Source organism: Chiloscyllium punctatum, chromosome 7 (genome assembly GCF_047496795.1).
Source record: "Chiloscyllium punctatum isolate Juve2018m chromosome 7, sChiPun1.3, whole genome shotgun sequence".
NCBI lineage: Eukaryota > Metazoa > Chordata > Chondrichthyes > Orectolobiformes > Hemiscylliidae > Chiloscyllium > Chiloscyllium punctatum.
In genome coordinates this window covers 120,046,610-120,069,448 of record NC_092745.1, presented here as the reverse complement: position 1 = coordinate 120,069,448, position 22,839 = coordinate 120,046,610, and the positions used below count along the sequence as shown (strand labels likewise).

At 41.1% G+C, this 22,839-nt stretch overlaps 1 protein-coding gene across 1 annotated transcript in view; it reads right to left on the bottom strand.

Moving 5' to 3' along the window:
• Positions 1-22,839, bottom strand: part of LOC140480094 (uncharacterized) — a 265,170-nt gene that overhangs the window by 177,333 nt on the left and 64,998 nt on the right. Inside the window, exon 3 of the mRNA XM_072574734.1 lies at positions 22,087-22,134. Coding sequence (XP_072430835.1) covers positions 22,087-22,134 — 48 coding nt within the window. The remainder of the gene's footprint in view (positions 1-22,086; positions 22,135-22,839) is intronic.

Genomic DNA, 22,839 nt, shown 5'->3' with positions numbered 1-22,839 from the left:
CCAGTATCAGAGGGTATAATTTCAGAATAAGTGTTGCATATTTAAGATAAAGATAAGGAGGAATATTTTTTCTCAAAGGATAATGCATCTGTGGAAACCTGTAGCATAGGGGGCTGTGGAGGCAGGGTTGTTAAGAATAATCAAAAGCTGAGGTAGATTTTTAATCAGGAAATTAATCAAGGGTTATGGGGAAAAGGCAGGAAAGTGGAGTTGAGAATTATCAGATCAGTCATGTTCTCTTTGAATGGTGGGAGGAGGCTTGATGTGCCTAATGGCTTCCTTCTGTTCATATGTTTTATAGTCTATGGTCTTACATGTAGTACTTTGATTTCCAAGAAGGTATTTGATAAGGAGCCATATCATAGGTTACTATACAAAGTAAGAGCACCTAGTAAAGACATTACATATTGACATAGTTAGAAGATTGGTTGGAAGCAGAAAATGGACATAAATGGATAGTGACAAGTGGAATGTGCAAAGGATCAATATTGAAGTCTCTCTTTTGAAAAATTCATATAAATGACTTGAAAGAATTGACTGTGTGATTGCTAGATTTGCAGATGATATATAGTTGGGCAGGAAAGTAAGGTACAACACTAACTAAAAAAATGTACAAAGTTAAAAATCACTCAACACCAGGTTATAGTCCAACCAGTTTAATTAGAAGCACCAGCTTTTGGAGCGCTGCTCGTTCATCAGGTGGTTGTGGAGTATAAGATCGTAAGAAACAGAATTTATTGCAAATGTATACAATGTGATATAACTGAAATTATATATTGAAAAAGACCTGGATTGTTTGTTAAGTCTCTCATCTTTTAGAATGACCATGTTGGTTTCAGTTCTTTCATATGTAAATCCCAGAACTTTTTTAAAAGTTACATTTTCTTTTAAAAGTGTTCTGAGATTTACATATGAAAGAACTGAAACCAAGATGGTCATTCTAAAAGATGAGAGACTTAACAAACAATCCAGGTCTTTTTCAATATATAATTTCAGTTACATCACACTGTAAACATTTGCAATAAATTCTGTTTCTTACGATCTTATACTCCACAACCCCCTTGATGAAGGAGCAGCGCTCCGAAAGCTAGTGCTTCTGAATAAACCTGTTGGATTATAACCTGGTGTTGTGTGATTTTTAACTTTGTACACCCCAATCCAACACCGGCACCTCCAAATCATAAATAAAGTAACACATTGTCCAGGAATATCCTGCACTGAAAAAGTAGGGGAAATCTGACCTGGCGAATTATTATCCTATCAATTCACTCTAGGTCATCAGCAAAGTGAGGGAGGAGTCATCAAAATTCTTGGCACCGAAAGATAACTGTGATGTGGTCTTCTGGTGTTATTCAGAGAAAAAAATGGAGTTAAGTTACTGAAGTTACGCAACTTTGAATGTGGGTAAATTTTTGGAATTTTGTCACAGTTTATTTGAGTACATTTTATCTTTGTCCTAATGGTACCAAACCTTTTCATCCTGGTAATTCAAAACTGTGTAGGAGTCCTACATTGGCAGTCATTGGCATTTGCCATTGGGCTTGAAGCTACATCAGCTCAAGGTAACATTTGTATGAAGATAGTATGCTGAGGCCATATTGCTATTGAAGGATGAGAACAGCTCAAGTCAGTCAACCTGGGTTCCTCCAATAAAAGCAAAATACTGTGGATGCTGGAAATCTGAACTAAAAACTGAAGGTACTTAAGAAACTCAGCAGGCCTGGCAGCACCTGTGGAGAGAGAAAAACAGAACTGTTCTGAAGTACAGTCATAATAGACTCGAAACGTTAAGTCTGTTTCTCTCTCCACTCATGAAATGTGGACTAGACAAGCATTAATAGCCCATCCCTAGTTGCTCAAGAGAAGGCAGTGGTGACACGGAGTGGCCATTTCAGAGGGCAGTTAAGAGTCAAACAAATTGTTGTGGGCTTGGAGTCACAAGTAGGCCAGACAGGGGTGGCTGTTTGCTTCCCTAAAGTACATTAGTAAACATGGGGTTTTTCTGATGGTCGGTAATCGTTTCATTGGTCTCTTAATACCAGACCTTTTAAACTCAAATTCCACCATCTGCCATGGTTGGAGTCGACCCTGGATTCCCAGGACATTACCTGAGTCTCTGCATTAACAGTACCACTCGGCCATAACCAGCCCATGAGCACCTATTTAAGCTGGGGGCCCCTACCAATGAGAGGCAGGTCTTTGAGATCATGTGCAAAGAACTCTGAAAAGCTGGATACCTGATAGGAGCCACGTACGTTTGCATATTCTGAATAGAGTGCTGTCAAATCTACCATTCACAGTGGATGCAGAATGGGCAAGGGATACAGCAGCAGGGTTGAAAATATTCATCCTATCGTTCATACGACAACAAAATGCAATATTGCTGAAAAGTCATTGATCAACACCATTCCTAGACTAAAGTGTCTGATCAATGCGGAAACTATGTGAGCAGTGGCACAATATGAATTTATTGCGATCACAGTCACTGAGGTCAATGATTACCGATACACACGGTTTCCTTCTCACAAAAATCAATAACAAAATCCAAGTTACTATTACATTTCAGCAGACCCTTTAATATATTTCTTTTTCTTCTAATCTACTGCGGTGCATGTAAGTAGCAGCAAGCCGCAGTGAAGTATGTCCCTCTAGCTAATTACTGGAGGCATTCATTAATGCAATCAATGTAAACTATTCTAGTGCAACTAAGCTCTATTCATTAGACACAGAGCAATGTATATGTGTCACATCAGGGTTTTTCAAGCGCTCAATGCCTTTTGTACTCTGAAGAGGAAGAATGCTTTTTCTGTTATCAGGCGTTATTCTATATTTGTTTTATTTCTGAATGGTCGATAAACCAGCATATCAAAGCATGTCGAATGTACCCTGATATCCCGAACAGGTCACAGGTCAAAGCCTCACAGTGCACACAACAACAATTAAGCGGACAACGCCATTGACATTTTCAGCACACCAGCGAGAACAAACTATCATTAAAATTAAATCAATGGCTTAATCACATTTCTGGAATACTATTTAAACAAACAAATGAACGAGAATGGAATAAATCTGTCTTTCCATGTATTCGAGAGGATTGTTATGTCGTGTAGTGCGTCAGACTTTTAATCTTCAGTTAGCATTGGCAACAAGAATGTGCATTTGTACAGCGCCTTTAACATGTTAAAACATTCTAGGTCATTCACAGGAATAAAATGGATCCATTATAGCACAATTTGGTTTTGATGCTTCATTGCATGTAAGTTGTTAGCTTCTGTTTCTCTTTTCTTCAGAATTTAATTCTATTTGCAAAACCAATGTATTTTCAGAGCTTTAAAATTACTGAAAAATATAGCAACAGTTTGTGGAATTTTTTGATGTAAGGGGACATGTGACCTAATAGTATTATTGCTGGACTATTAGTCCAGAATTCAGCAAATGTTCTAAGGATCCTGGGTTTGAATCCAACCATGACAGACCATAGAATCATAGATTTTATAAACTTCTATGAGGTCAGCCCTCAGCCTCTGACGATCCAGGGAAAATAGCCCCAGCCTAATCATTCTCTCCCAATAGCTCAAACCCTACAACCTTGGCAATATCCTTGTAAATGTTTTCTGAACCCTTTCAAGTTTCACAACAACTTTCTTATAGCAGAAAGATCAGCACTCAACACAGTATTCCAAAAGTGGCCTAACCAATGTCCTGTACAGATGCAACATGACATCCCAACTCCTGTACTCAATGCACTGACCGTCCACAGAACTGATGCTAGGAAGAATGCAAAGCCATTTCAGGGCTCCACAAGGATAACCCAAGACATTGCCAACTCAAGTCCTAATGTCAAAATGGCCCCACCTCAACTATGGACCTACCCCACTGTTAGTTGGATTGGTTTCAGGTCAAAGATTTCAAGGAAAGCTCCAAGTTGTTTGGGGCAGAGGAATGGTAGAGGATTGGCCTGAGATGAGTGTTACCACACAGCCCCTGCACACTACGGTAACAAGGCCCTGTCCTTGAAATGGGTCCCTTCTTGTGTCTTGGAGAAAGTGAGGACTTCAGAGTGCAAAAGCGTGGCGCTGGAAAGGTCCAGCAAGTCAGGTCTTGGACGCTGCCTGACCCGTTGTGCTTTTCCAGCGCCATACCTTTCAACTCTTCTTGTTACTGTGGTTCAGGTTTACTATTTGACCCAATGACCATCTGGAGTTCAGAACTAAACTTGCTTTTCTTTTACTTTATTCAGCCTCTCAGAAGCTTTCCATTTATCAAAATCCTTTTGCTTATTTCCTCATTAAAAGAAAATGATCAAACTAAGCAAAAAAAACCACTGAAAATCTCCCTGTGGAATATGAAATAGTATTTGAAAAGGTCATTTCTGTAGTCTGCATAAGTATCACCCGTTTTTCCATTGCTTGCTTCATAAAATCAAAGATTTTTGTCCTATAGTTGTTTTATTGCAGGTTTAAATCAAAAAAACATATTTTCTAATATTTCACTGTCATGTAACCAGTAACAGAATTGTGGAAATAAGTTATAGTCGAAACCTCATGCAGTGTATCACGCAGCAGTCACTCTTCTAACAACTCTCTGATATATGGGAGATACTGAACATCTAACACTTGATCTATCTTTTTCATTCCTCTGTGATGCTGTGTCACATTCATGATCTATTAGCACACGTAATAACACTGGATGGTTACGAATACCTCATTGTCAGTGAAAATAAATACCCATGCCACATGATTCCACTCCTGGAAGAAACATTCCCCCCGCTGAGTTAAATCTGCATTTCAAATAGTTAAGTGTCTCGGCCTTGTGCCTCAATTTGCTATTCTAATTCAGCAGCTAGACTCCCTCACCTCCACCTGGTAGAATCCACCTACCAGACCCGCTGTCAAGGAAAGGCCATCAGCATTCTTAAAGATCCATCCCACGTAGCCAATACTTTTTTACAACCTCTACCATCAGGGAGAAGGTACAGAAGCCTGAACACACGCACCAGCCGGTTACACAACAGTTTCTACCCTACTGTTGTTAGAATACTGAATGGACTCACAAACTCTTAACATTAACTGTGTTTTTGTTTTTGCCAGTGTTTACCTATTACTTACCAAATATGCTACTGAACTATGTGATCGGCCTCATTTTCCTGATGAAGGGCTTTAGCCTGAAGCATTAGTTTTTCTGCTCCTCAGACATTGCCTGACCTGCTGTGCTTTACTGTGCACCACTCTAAATGTGACTCTAATCTTCATCATCTGCAGTACGCACTCCGGCCTTTGTGATCTGCCTGTATTGCTCACAAGACAAAGCTTTTCACTGTGCCTCAGCACATGTGATGATAAATTCAATTCAATTGTCTCTCCCACCATTGCCATATGGGCACCAGTTATTCCCCCTTAACAGCAAGAATGCAAAGATGAGTGAATTTGGTGCACAATTAATTTAGTCACCCATCCTCACACAGAACAGGGTGGACCACACCAAGCCTCAATTTCTCCTGTACAAAAGGCCCAATGCACCAAGACCATCATGGAGAACAAAGATAACGCTGGCTTGACTTCTTCACGACTCAGCAGTTCCATCCCAATATGCCCTCTGCACCCCTCCTCCAAAAGCAGCTGCAAGAATCTGTCGGACCTCTCTGACAATGATATGGAGGAACATCCATTCAGCCACCTCAGTTAGCTTCTCCTTAGCTCAGCAAGCCAAAAGCACCCACCTTCCCCTTCCCCTGGGCTTCTCAATGATGTTGCCCTGAATGCCCAGAGGCCATGAGTTCAAATTCCCCCTTGGGATGGACAATGTCAGGAGGACGGTACACATTATGAGACACTGAATACCATGATTGAGCTTGGCAGACAACATCCCAGAGAGAAAAACAGTAAACCAAAACAGTAATCCTTGGAAATAAATGTACTGATTGTACTGGAACACTGTACTGAGGCACACAAAACAATTGCGTGTCATTCAGAAGTTTCACTGGTTAAGATTCACTGTTCCTTTGATACTCTGGTAGTTTAAGAACAAAAGGAAGGAAGTATCAGGGACTCAATACGAAGCTAAAATGCTGGGCAGCAAGACTAGTAATCTCTGGAATGTCCTATGTTCCCATTGGATTGGAGATGGTCAGCTCAGGAAAATAGATGTGTAGCTGAAGGATTTATGTGGGAAGGAGGGATTTCATTCCTGGCACAAAGGTCCCCCTGCTCTAGAGGTGTGTAATAACATCTTTTGATTTGATTTGCTTTGACTTGTTATTGTCACCAGTACCTAGGTACAGTGAAAAGTTCTGTTTTGCGTACAGTACAGGTAGATAACTCCATGCAAAATGCATCAGAGTAAAAGAACAGAGCAGGGAGTACACAACGCTACGGCTTTAGAGGGAGTGCACAAACAGCGAAGTCAAATTTTAAATTTAATATTTGAGAGGTCCATTCTGAAGAAGGGCTTATGCCAGAAACGTCGATTCTCCTCGGAAGCTGCCTGATCTGCTGTGCTTTTCCAGCACCACACTCTTGAATCTGATCTCCAGCTTCTGTGGTCCTCACTTTCTCCAGGTCCACTCTGAAGTCTGATAACAGCGGGGAAGATGCTGTTCTTGAATCTTCTGGTACGTGTGTTTAAGCTTTTGTATATTCAGCCCGACAGAAAGGGTCGCAAGAGATTGTGACCAGGGTGGGTGGGGTCTTTGATTCTGGACAGGTTGATTAGAATAAAAATAGAAAGGAGCAGTATTGCTGGATCAGGGTCACCTGGACTGAGACAAAATCCTCATAGAATGGATAAATAAAACCCTGAAAAATTAATAGGAATGGAGAAAGAACTTTAAACTGGCAAATTGTGTTTGGAAAGCAGAATGTGGGTGGAAAAATAATATTTTAGAATAAGACTAAGAAAGGGTAAGAGTACTAAGGAAATAACCATACACACTTCAGAAAGAAAAAGCTACATGAAGTAATGATAAAATATCTGTCGAAAATAAAGGAACGATGACAAAAAACATTAAAATTACACATCTGGTAATGTACATTAGCAATCAAAAGTGTGATAGGTCAGAAAGTATTGAAAGTATGGATTATCAGGGCAAATGGGCAGAGTGTGGTCAGTTACCCCTACAAAATAGAACGTGTAGGAAAATACATGAAAAATAACATTAATGAATTGCCAGCATTAAATCAACTTCAAAAGGTATAGACCATGAACAATACACTCGCTAACTGGGCATGATTGGGAACAACATTTCAAACTGGAGGATATTAAGATAGGGCTGGGGAAATGCGGGAAGGTGGTGAGAAGGAGTAAAAATGATGATTAAGTAATGATGATGTAATTGCAATCATTGAAAGAAGGAAGTTTAGTAAGAATGTTTGGGTAATGGTAACAGTGAGGTGAAAACAGGTAAAAACAATGACTGCAGATGCTGGAAACCGGATTCTGGATTAGTGGTGCTGCAAGAGCGCAGCAGTTCAGGCAGCATCTGAGGAGCAGGAAAATCGACGTTTTGGGCAAAAGCCCTTCAGCATTCCTGATAAAGGGCTTTTGCCCGAAACGTCGATTTTCCTGCTCGTCGGATGCTGCCTGAACTGCTGTGCTTTTCCAGCACCACTCTAATCCAGAATCTGGTTTCCAGCATCTGCAGTCATTGTTTCTATCTATCAGTGAGGTGAATCTTACTGAATTTTGCCATTTCCATTGAGTTTCATGAAGGATTTCTCTCTGTGAGGCCTGGTCTGTCCCAAACCTACCCCAAACTTGCCTCATTAACTCTGCACCATGCCCCTATGGTGCCTGTCTTATCCCTTGCCAGCCAGATTCCTCCACTTGCTGTAGCCAGACGTACTTGGCACTGCCAGGATATTCCAGGATCCTTAGTGATGGTGTCACCTTTACCAGGCTATGTGCACCCCGTTAAGCACCATCAGCCTGGAGCTTTGCACAGTTCATTAGCTCTCTCCTGGACCTGGTGGATAAGGGGAAATTGGCAACCTGCTTTGTGGGCAGTGAACTGAAGGTCTTGGCAGATGGAGTGGTGCATTAGAGAGATGTCCTTTCCCCACAAAACTGGGAAAGGAGGTCACGATTCCAGACCCCACCAACTTGGTCTGAGCTTCGCACCCAGGTTGGCTGTCTGGAGAGATGGTCAGTAGTGTAGGAAAATGGTCAATGATTTTCTCTGCTCCACCAGGGTGTCACCACCTTCTCTCTGATACCTCACACTCACTCAAACTCTGGCACTGCACACACGTCCCACCATGGCTCACACGGTTCCACTCTCACTGCAAGATCTTTCCTCACTTGCTCTTAAACACCAATCCCACCATTCCACAAACCCTGCTGAGCCTCTGTGATGTCTACTCACTCACTCAGGGCACCTCACCACCTTTCCCTACCTGCATTAGCATCAACTGCCATGCACCCCCCCACCCCCTCCCCCCCCCAAATTTCATCTCAGCTAATTTCTCCCTTTCTCTCGTCTAGGAGAAACAGTGAGTGGGAGCAATCAGGGCACCACAGCCTTATAGCGCATAACCAGTGAGGTGAGCTTGGGAAGATAGCATGATAAAACCAGTGAGGACTCATGGAGGGAAACCAGCATGAAACTTATAAAATTAACACTTAGCCGACTTCTGGTAATATTGAGGCCTGAGTGTCCAAATAAGGAATAATAAAGTATGCAAAATATAGTTTGCAACAGGCAGGAATAAATAAATATGGAGATCAGGGAAGCAGCAACAACCTACCTATAGTGAGAGCTTTTAATTTCCAAATAGTCTGGGAGGAGCAGAATATATCAAATTGTAATGGCAATAAGTTTCTAGAATGTGCTTGGAACATTTTTTTCTGGAAGAGTTGGCTTTGGAACTGACGTGCTGTAAGTGATGCGACAATAGACAGTAAAAAGGAAATGGCAAATCTATTACATGAATGTTTTGGTCTTGTTTTCGGAATAGAGGAAGCGAACAATATGTCTATGAAGAAAAAGAACCTAAAAATAATTCAAGGCACTTATTTGATCTAAGTAGAAGCATTGTTATGGTGAAAATAGTGGGACTTAAGACAGCTAATCGCCAAGATATGGTAGTTTACATCTCAGAATATTTCTAAGGAACTAAATCAATAAACTGCAGATATCTTATGTATAATATTACAAAGCTCTCTAGATAGAGGAACTGTGCCCTAAGTTACAAATGTCACATAATTATTTAACATAAGTATCACTTGCAATTATATGTGCATGCAAGTTCATTTCAGTCTTTGCAAACTTGCAAGAGTTTGAATTCTATGTCTAGAACCTTTACTTTGGTATATAAATAAGGAGTGCTCTGTAGCTTTTGTGTATTATTAACAGCATCGCCAAGACTCTGAGTTTTTCATTAGGAAGCTTCACTCCATGACTACTTAGGACCATAATAACAATTTGAAACTGGTTTATACACTGCGGTGTGGAAGTCTGATCCCCATAAGAACCACTTAAACCTTAGCTTGCAAATATCATTAAAACCAAATGGATATCTATGGATAACCAAATGGAGGAGACGATGGCCTAGTGGTATTATCACTGGAGTGTTATTCCAGAGAACCAGCTAATGTTCTGGAGACCTGGGTTGAATCCCACCATGGCAGATGGTAGAATTTGAATTAAACAAAAATCTGGAATTAAGAGTCTAATGATGACCATTGTCGATTGTTGTAAAAAGCCATTTGGCTCAATTATGTCCTTTAGGGAAGGAAACTGCCATCCTTACCAACTCAGGCCTACACGTGACTCCAGACCCACAACAGTAAATGCTGACATGGCCAGTGACACCCACATCCCATGAATTTGTAACAAAACAAATTCAAGGTGGGGTGGTTAGTTCTGATGCACAGAGATTTGCAGTTGTGTGGGACAGACCCAGATGAGTTGGAAACATTTTTGTTCAAGTGTTTGCCACTAGATCGAGAGAAAATTCTGGCAGCAATTTGCACAAGAAGTAGCTGACGTGTGGATTGTTTTTTTTCTATGGATAGATGTCAATATATCCCTTTCAAAACCCAATCATGGTCAGGAATTACAAGTACTCACAGGTATAGTCTGTTTACACAATCTCATTTGTTTTCATCTGGGCCAAGAATCACATGGAAACAAAGGCAAATGACAGTTGACTCCTGACAAGTGAAGAATTAATTTCCACTGAAAAACATAGATCTGTTGAGAAACTTGATTTTGTTTTCCCTTTACATTGATCATCCTCATTTGATCCACTGAGCTGCCAGATTGTGGTGCAAAAAGGAGATATAGTGGAGCTGGGTTTAAAAATAAGCATATAACAGAGTTTGAACGCTGACATTCAGGTAGGATGTCAAAGCTGCGTATCTCCAAACAAAATCTTAATAATTAACAGCCACAATTTAACATGATCTCTTCTGACACACCCACACTGGTAATTATTGCTTTAAGGCCATTTGCTAATGAAATTAATGTATTCATTGCCCTAACAAATTAGTATAACTTGTACATTATGCCCTGCATTTGTGACCTCGCAGTAAGAGGTTCCCAAAATACCACCAGAATTAAATGGCAAGAGCATTAAATGGAGGCTGTATTCACTGGAGTGCTGTATGCCTCGAACCACAAAGGATCTTTCTCTTTTAAAATGCAGAATACATCTGATAACAGTCTAAGTGAAACTCTAATTAATAAAAGCTTGGTTTTGTCGTCTAATGACATTGTTTTTGAGCAAATATATTTTTAGTTATCCATCTGTGTTGACAATTAACGTAACTAATATTATGGAAATTGATTTTATGGAAAAAAGAACTTTGCCCTTTTAGTCAATTACGGCACAAGCATTATGGGTTGGCATTACTCCGCAATATGTTTGGTGTTTAATATGAAAAGCAAAAGGATACAAAACAAACTCACAAAATAAAATCTGTACAGAGTTTGATTGTGCTTGCACGCAGAACAGTATTTACAATGTATTCACAAGGTTAATTAATAAATTTTGTTCCTTTTGTCCTTCATAGTCTAATGTTCTCAATGCAGCATCAGTTTAATGTTTACATCGTTTTGCTCTTTCAGTGACAGTAGCCCCAAAAAATTCATTTTTGTTCCTGTCTTGTTGAACAGTTTTTATTTTCCTCTCCTGAGGACACGGATGGCTTGCTGGGGTATGATTCCGCTGGTAGCAGACTCCCCATCTTGTACCTCACTCATGTGATTTTGAGAGTTGCTGTGCTATTCAACCATGACTGGTAAAGAATCAAGCTAAGTGCCTCCTCAGTCAATGTCCACAGGCACGCACTGGTGTAAGTGCACCAATTAGTGTAAGAAAGCAGACAATGTCGATGATAGAGAATTGGCAAGACAATAAACATTAGGCAGGGTGTGAATCAGACTGCCATTCTGCTAATATAAAACAAAGAATGACAGATGCTGGAAATCTGAAACAAAAACAGAAATTGCTGGAGAAACTCAGCAGGACTGGCAGTGTCTGTGGAGTAAAAAAACAAAGTTAATGTTTCGAGTCCAGTGACCCTTCTTTATTCTGAACTGGATTGAAATGTTTTCTTTCTACAGTGCAGTCAGACCTGCTGAGCTGCTGCAGCAATTTCTGTTTTTGTATTGCTTTGCTATTTGCCGAGGGCAGTTTTACACTCTCTAACTTGTTTTTCCTCCCTTCCAACTATAATCAACTTCAGTGAAGTGAACACAGGACATGTGGAGCAGTGTCTTGGGGACACCATCAAATTCCCTTCAAACCACACGCCATCTTGAATTGGATATATAACAACATTGCTTCCTGGATCAATCACCATGAATTCCCAACATAACGCTGTTGGGCTAGTACCATCATTCCAAGTCCCAGGTTCAATTCCAGCCTCAGGCGACTGTCTGTGTGGAATTTGCACGTTCTTCCCGTGTCTGCGTGGGTTTTCTCCCTCATTCCAAAGATGTGCAGGTCAGGTGAATTGGCCATGGTAAATTGCCCATCGCGTTAGGTGCATTAGTCAGAGGGAAATAGGTCTGGGTGGGTTACTCTTCAGAGGGTCAGTGTGGACTGGTTGGGCCGAAGGGCCTGTTTCCACACTGTAGGGAATCTAATCTAATTCAGAGAACAAAGCAAATTGTTGCAATGCTAAGATCAGTCTGCTCAGCAGAGACAAGGTCCTGAGGCTGGGACTATTCTGGTCTGCATGAGCCATTGAGTTAGCCCTTGTTTTGCATTTTAAATAATGAAAACTAAATGATAGCTATCTTAAATGTCATAGCTAATTTTGCCATTGTAATTAATTTACAGTTTGGTTAAATGAAGGAATGTGGACTGTGTGTTCCTGTGGCTTGAAACATTGAGACTTTTGTTATGAACTAGGGATAGTACTTAGCTAGGGGACTGGAATTCAGGGTATAAACCAGGCACACCAGGGTTACAGCTGTTCTTAAATATACAATATATTTTTATTGAATTGGCATTGGTTGAAATCTTACGAAGTGGCATATTTTAGCAATGACAAGATAAAGAGTGAAAAATCTGTATCCCATAAAAGATTGACTGATCTATTGTTGTCACATGTACTGAGATACAGAGAAAAGTGTTGTTTTGCATGCTGTACAGGCATCCAAAGTGTACCAGGACAGGAGAACAGAGTGCAGAATATAGTGTTACAGCCACAGAGAAGGTGCACAGAGAGAGAGAGAGAGAGAGAGAGAGAGAGAGATCATTTGAGAGGTCTATTCAAAAGTCTGTTAACTCATTTAATATGAATGATAATCAAAGATCCCTCATTTACAGCAGTGTCACACCTGACTTGACAGAAAAGCTGAGAGAAAAGTGATAGAGTTGACCTGTGAGTTGCCAAGTCAGGGAATGGCTGAGTTTAGTACTTTTGAATGGCCATATGAAAGGGGAAATGGAAGCATTATTGTAACGTCATTGGACCACAAATATATGAATTAGGAGTAGGGGTAGGCTATTCAGCCCCTTGAGCCTGTTCTGCCTTTCAATAAGATCGTGGTTGATCTAATTGTGGCCACAACTTCACATTCTGACAGAAGGCCAGTGAGACTGGGTCACTGAGTATATTCAAAGTTAAAAATCACACAACACCAGGTTATAGTCCAACAGGTTTAATTGGAAGCACACTAGCTTTCGGAGCGACGCTCCTTCATCAGATGATTCTGGAGGGCTCGATCGTAACACAGAATTTATAGCAAAAATTTGCAGTGTGATGTAACTGAAATTATACATTGAAAAATTGATTGTCTGTTAAGCCTTTCATCTGTGAGAATACAGTGATAGAAGTGAAACTATCACTGTATTCTAACAGCTGAAAGGCTTAACAGACAATCAATTTTTCAATGTATAATTTCAGTTACATCACACTGCAAATTTTTGCTATAAATTCTGTGTTACGATCGAGCCCTCCACAATCACCTGATGAAGGAGCGTCGCTCCGAAAGCTAGTGTGCTTCCAATTAAACTTGTTGGACTATAACCTGGTGTTGTGTGATTTTTAACTTTGTACACCCCAGTCCAACACCGGCATCTCCAAATCATGAGTATATTCAAGGTTGGGATAGACAGATGTTTGGTCAGTAATGGAACCAAAATTTAAGGGGAAAAGGCAAGTAAGTGGACTTGAGCATTATTAGATCAGCCCTGATTCCAAATGGCAGAGGAGACTCAATGGGCTGAAAGGTCCACCTCTGCCCTTATGGCTTATGGAGGTTAAATTTCAAATGGGAGGAAGTTTTATAATGGGATTTGCCCAGGATCAGTACTACGACCCTGCTGTTCCAGATATATATCACTCACCTAGACCTTGGTACATGAGGTACAATTTCAAAAAGTGTTGATATAACAAAATTTGAAAGCATTATAACCTGCAATATGGATAAGATAGGTGGATTGGGCAGACAGGTGGCAGATGTAATTTAAGACCATACAACATAGGAGTGGAAGTAAGGCCATTCGGCCCATCGAGTCCACTCCTCCATTTAATCATGGCTGATGGGCATTTCAACTCCACTCTTCTCATAGCCCTTATTTCCTTGCGAGATCAAAAATTTATCAGAGCATTTTAAGCAGAGAAGTGTGAAATTTTATTTTCATTTTGGTAAGAAGAATGCAGCATCAATGTAAAATAAAGGGTATAATTCTAAACTCGGTATAGGAGCAGAGTGAGTAGGGTTTATGTGCATAACTTACAGGACAGGTTAAGAGAGTGTTCAATAAAGCTTTATCAATAGGGACATACAGCACTAAAGTTATGGTAAACCTACAAAAACATTGGTTTGGCCTCAACTGGAATTTTGCATTGTGTTTTGGGTGCACAACACTTTAGGAAGGAGGTAAATTCATTTGCAACAGTAGTAGACATATATATATATATATATATATATAGAACATAGAACATTACAGCACACTTCAGACCCTTCAGCCCTCGATGTTGCGCTGACCTGTGAAAATAATCTGATGCCCATCTAACCTATACCATTCCATTATTATCCATATGTATGTCCAATGCCCATTTAAATGCACTTAATATCGGTGAGTCTACTACTGTTGCAGGCAGGCTGTTCCACGCCCCTACAACTCTCTGAGTGAAGAAACTCCCCATAATATCTGTCCTAAATCTAGCACTCCTCAATTTAAATCTATGTCCCCTCAAACTCTCCAGCTTTAAGGGCATTTAAATGGTCATTGGATAGGCATATGGATGAGAATTGAACAGTGTAAGTTAGATGGGCTTCAGATTGGTTCCAAAGGTCAATGCAACATCGAGGGTGGAAGGCCCTGTACTGCGCTGTAATGTTCTAGGTTCTATGTTCTATATGAGGGTGCACTAAAGGCTCATGAAAATGGCTCCAGGTTCCATGATGAGTAACTTCAGTCAGGTAGACAGATTGTGGCCTCCCCCCTTGGAGAGATTCGAGAGGATATTTGATTCAGGCGTTCAATCCACCAACCTGTCAATGTCCTTTGGAAGTACTACCCTATCCTTATCGCCGTTTATAACGCTTTCAAATTTCATACCATCTACACTTTTTGAAACTGCACCACATGCACCAAGGTCTGGGGAAGGGATCTGGATAGAGCAGTAACAGAGGAACTGTCCCCATCGGTGCAAGGATCAAAAACCAGACGGCTCCAGTTTGTGGTAATTGGCAAAAGCAACAATGGTGATTTGAAGAAAATCTTTTTCATGTGATTAGGATGTGGAATACACCTGAGAGTATAATAGAGACAGATTCAATTGAGGTTTCCAAAAGGGAATTGGTTAATTATCTGAAAAGAGAATTTTGCAGAGTTATAGAATAGAATAGCCTTTATTGTCACGAATGAGTGCAGTGAAAACTTTGTAAGGTTGCCCCTTGGCGCCATCTTGGGTACGGGGTATGGGGGTACAGGTACTTAAAGTGTGGTTACAGAATTGAAATAGTGAAAAATAGACATTAGGAATGCAGAATTTAAAAAGCCCAGAATAAGAATAAAAAGTATCTTTACAGTATTCAAGTTATCGTCCTTTTCCACAGAATCCATGCTCACTGAGCTTCAGAACACAAGATCACACTGCCTCCACGCGTTGGCCTCTGTCCAGGACTTGTCGTCCCTGCCAGGGTTGATCTGCTCCCGCTGCAGGACCCCGGCCAAACTTGCACTGTTCCTGCTCCAGGACACAGGCCAGGCTCACTCTGCTCTCATTCCAGGACCCAAGTCGGGCTCGCTATTCTCCCGCTCTGGGACCCAGGATGGGCTCACTCTGCTCCTGCTCCAGGACCCAGGATGGGCTCACTCTGCTCCCGCTCCAGGCTCCAACCTTAACTCACTCTGGGACCCAGGCTGGGCTCACTCTGCTCCAGCTCCAGGCTCACTTTGCTCCCAATCCAGCATCCAGGCTGGGCTTGCTGTGCTCCCACTCCGAGCTCCGACTGTGACTCACTTTGGGACCCTGGCCGGGGTCACTTTGCTCCCAATCCAGGACCCACTCCGGGCTCGCTCTGCTCCCGCTCCCGACTCCGACTGTGACTCACGCTGGTACCCGGGATGGGCTCACTCTGCTCCCATTCCAGGCTCTGGTCACGACTCACTCCGGGACCCAGGTCGGGCTCACTCTGCTCTTGCTCCGGACTCCGAACGTGACTCACTTCCAGTACTATGCCTGCACTCCATTCTCCATTCCCTCCAGGTAGGGTACTTCAATAAGTCGGAGGGAGGGGCAAGAAAACTGCAGCAAGAGGGAACAAAATCAAAAAGAAAGGAAAAGGATCTGGTGAGCAGAGGAGCTCCATTTGGAGCGTCTTACTCTGTCACCCTCTTAACCTGACTTCAGATGTATCTCAGAAACCTCTAGACTGGCATCTCAGGGTCAGCAGAACCGACTCAATTAGCTCTGACAGGGAAAAGACAGAGGAGTGACACTCGGTGAATCACTCCCCTCCAGTGCTACAACAATTCTACAAATCTATACAACAGCAGTTGATTCCATTAACCATGCTTGATGCTATTCTGCGCTATGATTAAACATATTCTGAAACTGCAGGAAGGTGATACACAAATTACCAAGACTCAGGTGATTCTTGGCTCTACGATGGCAAAATTAGTGTTTTGGGACCAAAGTAGTCCTCACCTTAACGGCGATGAGTTGGTGGATTTGCTTGAAGGCTATGCCACCATAAGCATGTGCATAGGTGGTCTCTATCCTGAACGGGCATCGGAGGAGTTCCTTAAAAAGACCTGGCATCAAGAAAGCAGATTTCCATCACATCCAAGAGGGAATATCTAATTGAATTGGTTCTGCTTTGACCCTGAGATGCCAATCCAAAGGTTCCTGAGACACACCTGAAGCATTGCAAACTATAATCACTCAGAAAATCTCTGGCTACATAAATTGGCAAAGTGGTGAAAGTTTTGCTCTGTCTCAGTTCTGTGGTTGCAGTGAAATTTCACGCAGTGAGTGTTGAAAATAATACATTTCAGACAGCTCCCCAATCCCCCAACTCCCACCCTCCGGACCTGTCAGAAAGTAACTCATCCAGTCTGAAATTTTTTGGGTATTTTCTTTTCCCAATTACATGTCAGGAAAAAGAAATGTGTTTCTGAAGAACAATCTGTGTTGTGGAGAGTTCAGCTAAAAAGCTAACTGAACTGTCTACATCTTATTGTAAATTGTATTTTCGCAGGTTTCATGTAGTATCAGAACATCAGGCACTTAGTTTTACAAGGTGTGAGAGTTTGTTTTCCAATAATGTGTCTCTTGGGAAGGAAACTGATAAAGAATACCACTATATCCCAGTTTGCCTCGATCAGACTATTTACACAGCATTCATTGCAGCATTGTTTCAGTATCTGCTGAGGATTAGAATGGTGTCAGATCTTGAACCCAAAGACATTTAGTGCATTAACGCACAGATGGACAAACTGTCGTTCTGTATGTCATCAACCAAACATGTTTAAGAAGAAATTGTCTGAAACACCTTTGACATTTTTCGAATCTTTGCCATAAAGATGGTGGGGTAGATGTCCAGGGTTTGGAGGTGGGTGGGGGTGGGGTGGGGGTGGGGGGTTGGAAGTTAGGTGGTGGTGGTGGTGGTGAACAAGATTCTACTAAAGTGCATCTGTTCAGCTATCTGTCTTCACTCCTGTCCTCATATGTTCTTCCCTCATCTCCCCACAGTGGTCACCCACACTGCAGACACACCTTTACTCGAATGCTGATCCCTCAGATAAATGCCTGTGATGTTGACATGCTAGGAGATCCAATCGTACAAGATATTCCCATCTAACTGTATGTAACATCCAATGAGGGGAATCTCTAAAACGGCAGTGCAGCTTTGGTATAAACATTAGTTAGCTGTTAGTTTGAGTAGTACTCTTGCGCACATCATGTCCCATTTGTCTATTGCTCACTATATCCGACATTGCACCAATTAAATGTTCTCTTCCATATTTTCAAATTCCTCACTGTTAATTGCCCCATCATGGCCTGCCGTATCTTCAGCATCCTAGGCCTCAAGTTCTAGAGTTACCTTTCATCAACTTTCCGACACTATTCCTCATCCCTCCTTGAAAATGCTCTTTAAAACCTTAGCCCTTGGGCCAACTTTCTTGCTGTGTCCTTAAATGACTTGGTATCACACTTTATTTGACAATTCTCTTATCAAATGCCTTGAGACCCTATATTATGTTAACTGCATCATATAAATTTAAGCCATTATTACTGTTGTATACCGACTTTACTTTGTTTGCTGAATTTCCTGTTACATTTTTTTTCAGCTAGCTGTGTCTGGTAGGTCTGTATCTTGCTGTTGCTGTTTGACTTTGGCACTTCAGATGACCTCCCTTCACTATCATCAGAACTAAAGCCATAAGAGTAAACTATAGTCTAGACAAAGATTTATTGAACACAAGCCATGTAGAACTTACAATTTATTTTGACTTTTCTCTGCAGTAGAAATCAGTGATTTGTTCTCCCCCCCCCCCCCCACCCCACCCACCACACACTCAAAATTAGCTCCCAGCTGTGATTACTCTATTGCAAATGATTGTCTTCCCCAAAATCTGGGAATTCCTATATTGAGGAATTCTCTCTCGTATTCCTTAACTCCACCAACAGAAAAAAAAATCAAAGGACTCATTTAATCTTCAATCCCCCTTTTCAATTGATACTGTTCCCCTGCTTGGTTCCAGATATCATTGTTTACTTGGCAATCATGTTTGTGCCCAGGTTTGGGGAGACAACCATTATCTCTGTCCGTGATGGACCAGTGAGAGAGAGGGCAGAGAGAGAAAAAGAGAGAGAGAGAGAGAGAGAGGGTGGGGGTGGGGGGGTTTGGGGAGAGAAAAACAGAGAGAGAGAGAGAGAGAGAGAAGCAGCCTCTTTCATAAGACGTATTTTAAGCAATACATGAGAAGATTGTTCTTCAAGATGGATAATTTGAGAATTGGTAGATAGTTGAAATAAACTATTAATTCTTTAACTAGCTGCTTGTAAGGTCGCTGATGTTCACAGTCACTTGTCTTAGTTCTGTAATAGATGATAGATGTCTCATGGATTTCCTGTGATAATTGTTTTCAGATTGTCAGCCTCCAAAGTGACTGATGAGGAAATGACAACAAACTGGGGTGCATTCCAATAAGAAACAGTACTCCTCAGAGAAATACCTGAGACGTAACACAGTAATAAAAGAAACATCAAATCAATAAGTTATCTTTCAGACTGTTACTGTATCAAGGTTCAGTTTCCAATTAGGCTGCCCATGGAGGGACAATTGAGAATGTTACCCTAATAGTTCTAATCCTCACGGTCAGTGTCACATCGTGCATGTGATATGTGTGTTCTATCTGAAAGTAGGTTCATTATCTGCTGAGACTTCATCCTGACCCTTGGTTATTTTTGTCAATGGTGACTTAACATTGCCTACCACTCTCAATGCAGTGTGAAGAGGCAGGTCCCAAATCTACATCAGCTGGAATGGGAATCAAATCTCGCATTGTTGACATTATCCTCAACCGCCAACTAAGTCCCTATCACCTGACCTCACCGTGCTTTCTTTTCCCATTATTTACTCACAGGACGTGGATGTTGCTGGTGAGAACAACATTGGCTGCCCATGTCTAATGATCCTTGAGAAGTCAATGGTGAGCAACCTTCTTGCATTGTTGCAGACTAGGTGGGGTGGGTACACCAACAGTGCTGTTAGGAAGGGAGTTGGAATTTGATCTAGCAGCAGTGAAGGAATAGCAATATACTGCCCAGTCAGGGTGGTGAGTGGCTTTGAGTGGAACTTGGAGGTGGTGGTGTTCCTATGTACCTGCTGTCCTTGTCTTTCTAGATGGTTGAGGTCATATGTTTGGGAAGTTGCTGTGGTGCAACTTGTAGATAGTACACCCTGCTGTGACTGATAGTGGATGGAAGGAATGCTTAAGGTGGTGAAAGGGGTGCCAATAAAGCAAGCTGCTTTGGCCTGGGTGATGGTGAGCTTCGAGAGTGCTGCTGGCACTGCAAGTGAAGTGTATTCCATGTCACACAAACATATTTACATACAAGCATGCAAAATAGTAATAGACGCTGACACATGACCTTGCTCCACATTCAATAAGATCATGACTGATCTGTTTGTGTTTCAAATTCCATATTCCCATCTACTCCCAATAACCTTCAATTCTCTTCCCAACAAGAATCAATTACCTGCCTTAAGAATATTCAGTGATTCCATTGCCTTCTGAAGCAGAGAGCTCCAAAGTCACATAAACCCTCACCTTATTACTTTTCCTTACCTCTGCCCTGAATGGACGGCCACAACTTTAAAACAGAGCCCACTCGCTCTGGACTGGACCCACAAGAGAAAACATGTCCACCATTCAGGACCTTACACATTTCAACCAAGTCACTTCTCACACATCTAAACTCTAGCAGAAATAAGCTTAACCTTGTCCATCCTTATCTCATAAAACAGCCCACTCATTCCAACATATCTATCTGGCAAATCTCTTTTATATTTTTCCTCAAAAAGACCAAAACTGCACACTGTATACAAGCTTTGTATTTGCGTCTTGTAGATGGTTGAAAGGCTGTGGGAAGTCAGGAGATGATTCATTCAGTGTAAAATTCAGAGTCTTCCAGCTACAATACTTACACGACTGTTTGAGTTCAGTTTTTGGTCAATTGTAGCCCCTGGGATGTTGAAAGTGGGGGAACTCAACAATCAAAATGCTATCGAATGTCAAGAGGAAATCTCTTGTTTGAGATGGATATTGCCTGAGAGTTGTGTGGCGTAAATGTCACTTGCCACTGGATATTGTCCAGGTCATGCTCCATACAGAAAAGGAACCCTCCAGTGTCTGAGAAGTCGCAAACTGTGCTGAACATTGTGCAGTCATCAGCATTTCTAACCTCACAATAGAGGAAAGGTCATTGATGAAGTAGCTGAAGATGGTTGGGCTGAGGACAGTACCCTGAGGAACTCTTGTAGGGATGTCTTGGGACAGGTGTTGAACACATCACCACAATGTATGGTAAGGTACAAAATTCAGTGGGGTGAATATAGGATACATTCTATAAAGGGACACGAGATAAGAAGTGATGATCAAAACTGAGTTCATTTGACAAAATGAATTGTAATTGATTGAAAAGAACAGGAACAAGTAACAAGATAGCAATAAGTGGAATCCACATTTCTGGTTTTGGAACCTGCCAATTAAACTTAAACAATACGTATGGGGTGAAGCCAAACAAACTAAAACAGACCTAATCACTTCTGTAACCAAGTTCCATTGAAAATAACCTTGAATGTTAATTATTATCATCAATATTTTATTAGTATTATATATACATACACACACATGTATATAGCTCCTGTACCTGTACAAGCTATCTCATTGTGGCACGACAACTGGGTCAATTTTGTGAATAGTATAACACTGTGTTAAATTTACAGACTAATTTTAAACCAGCTACTTTCCAAAATTTATGCTTCAAGGCCATTTTAAACTAATAGGTTAACTGGCTCATCAAGGCATTTGTGAGTTCACATGTTTGAGACCCATCCTTAGATCATAAAAAAGTGCTGCATTTTAAAGGCAATTAAAATTTCAACATTATATTTAATGAAATTTTAGAGACTCGATCACTCATTATACTGACTGCAGATAATGAGGGATATTGATGTTTTACTGCAGCTAAACAGTACGTATCTCATATTGTTGAAAAGAAATCACGGCAGCACTTAGATGTATTCATATGTAGATATGGCACAGTAAAGCTCACACTGGAGTGCACATTATTTAAATGTTAGACACAATGTCAATTTTAATGCAATGGCGGACAGCACTCACATTTCACAAATGCTGATATGACTCAAAAGCCCATTACATCACTTTAACTGCAAGTGGTCCCATAGGATAATGGGATTTAGACACTTTTGAGCTCAGATTTCTAAGTATCATTGGTGATATTTATTTTTTTTATGCAGCTTTTAATTCAGTTGTTTGTTTTTAACTAAAAAGAAACCTTTATATGAAAGAGAAATGTATGTATCTGTATATAATACCCCACACTCACCTCCCTCAGCCCCACAATTTCCGGCAAGTAAAATCTTACCTCAGCTGTGCATACTTTACAACTCAGCCTGTCTTCATTCCTGGGGCCCTGTGGAAAACAAAACTCAGTTAGATCTGTTCATGGGAGAATGGAAAAGGAAATCTGTGAGCAGTTGTGATAATATTAATCAACATTGTGATGACTGGAACAACAGTCAGAAAATCAGACTTAACCATCTTGAACAGTAGTGGTATTTTTGCTTGAGGATTTCAATTCTGACAAGTTTATTTTTCTTTCAATTTAGTGCAAATTTAGATATGTTCAGCAGTTTTCCAAGCTTTCTTTAATTCTCTCGATATATTTAACATCAGAGAAACTTGCTATTGTACCCTTTTTGTTCATCCCCTGCTTAAAGCAGGGACCATATTAGGTAGATTGCAGCTTCAATATCCTCTACTTGGTTACAGAGGCAAATTATTCTCTTCACCAAACCAATTGCACCACTCAGTCATGGCTCATTTGCATCTCAACTGTACTTACCTACCTTTTATTTATAACTTTGTCCAATAAAAATCTATCAAAGTGGGGGAGGACAGTGGTAAAGCGGTAAATGACACTGGAATTATATTAGAACATAGAACATTACAGCGCAGTACAGGCCCTTCAGCCCTCGATGTTGCACCGACCTGTGGAACCAACCTATACTATTCCATCCCACTCCCTCCGTGAGTCCCTCGTCAGGTCCACACCCCCCACCAGCCCAAACTCCATTCCTGGCACCTTCCCCTGCAACCACAAGAAATGCAAAACCTG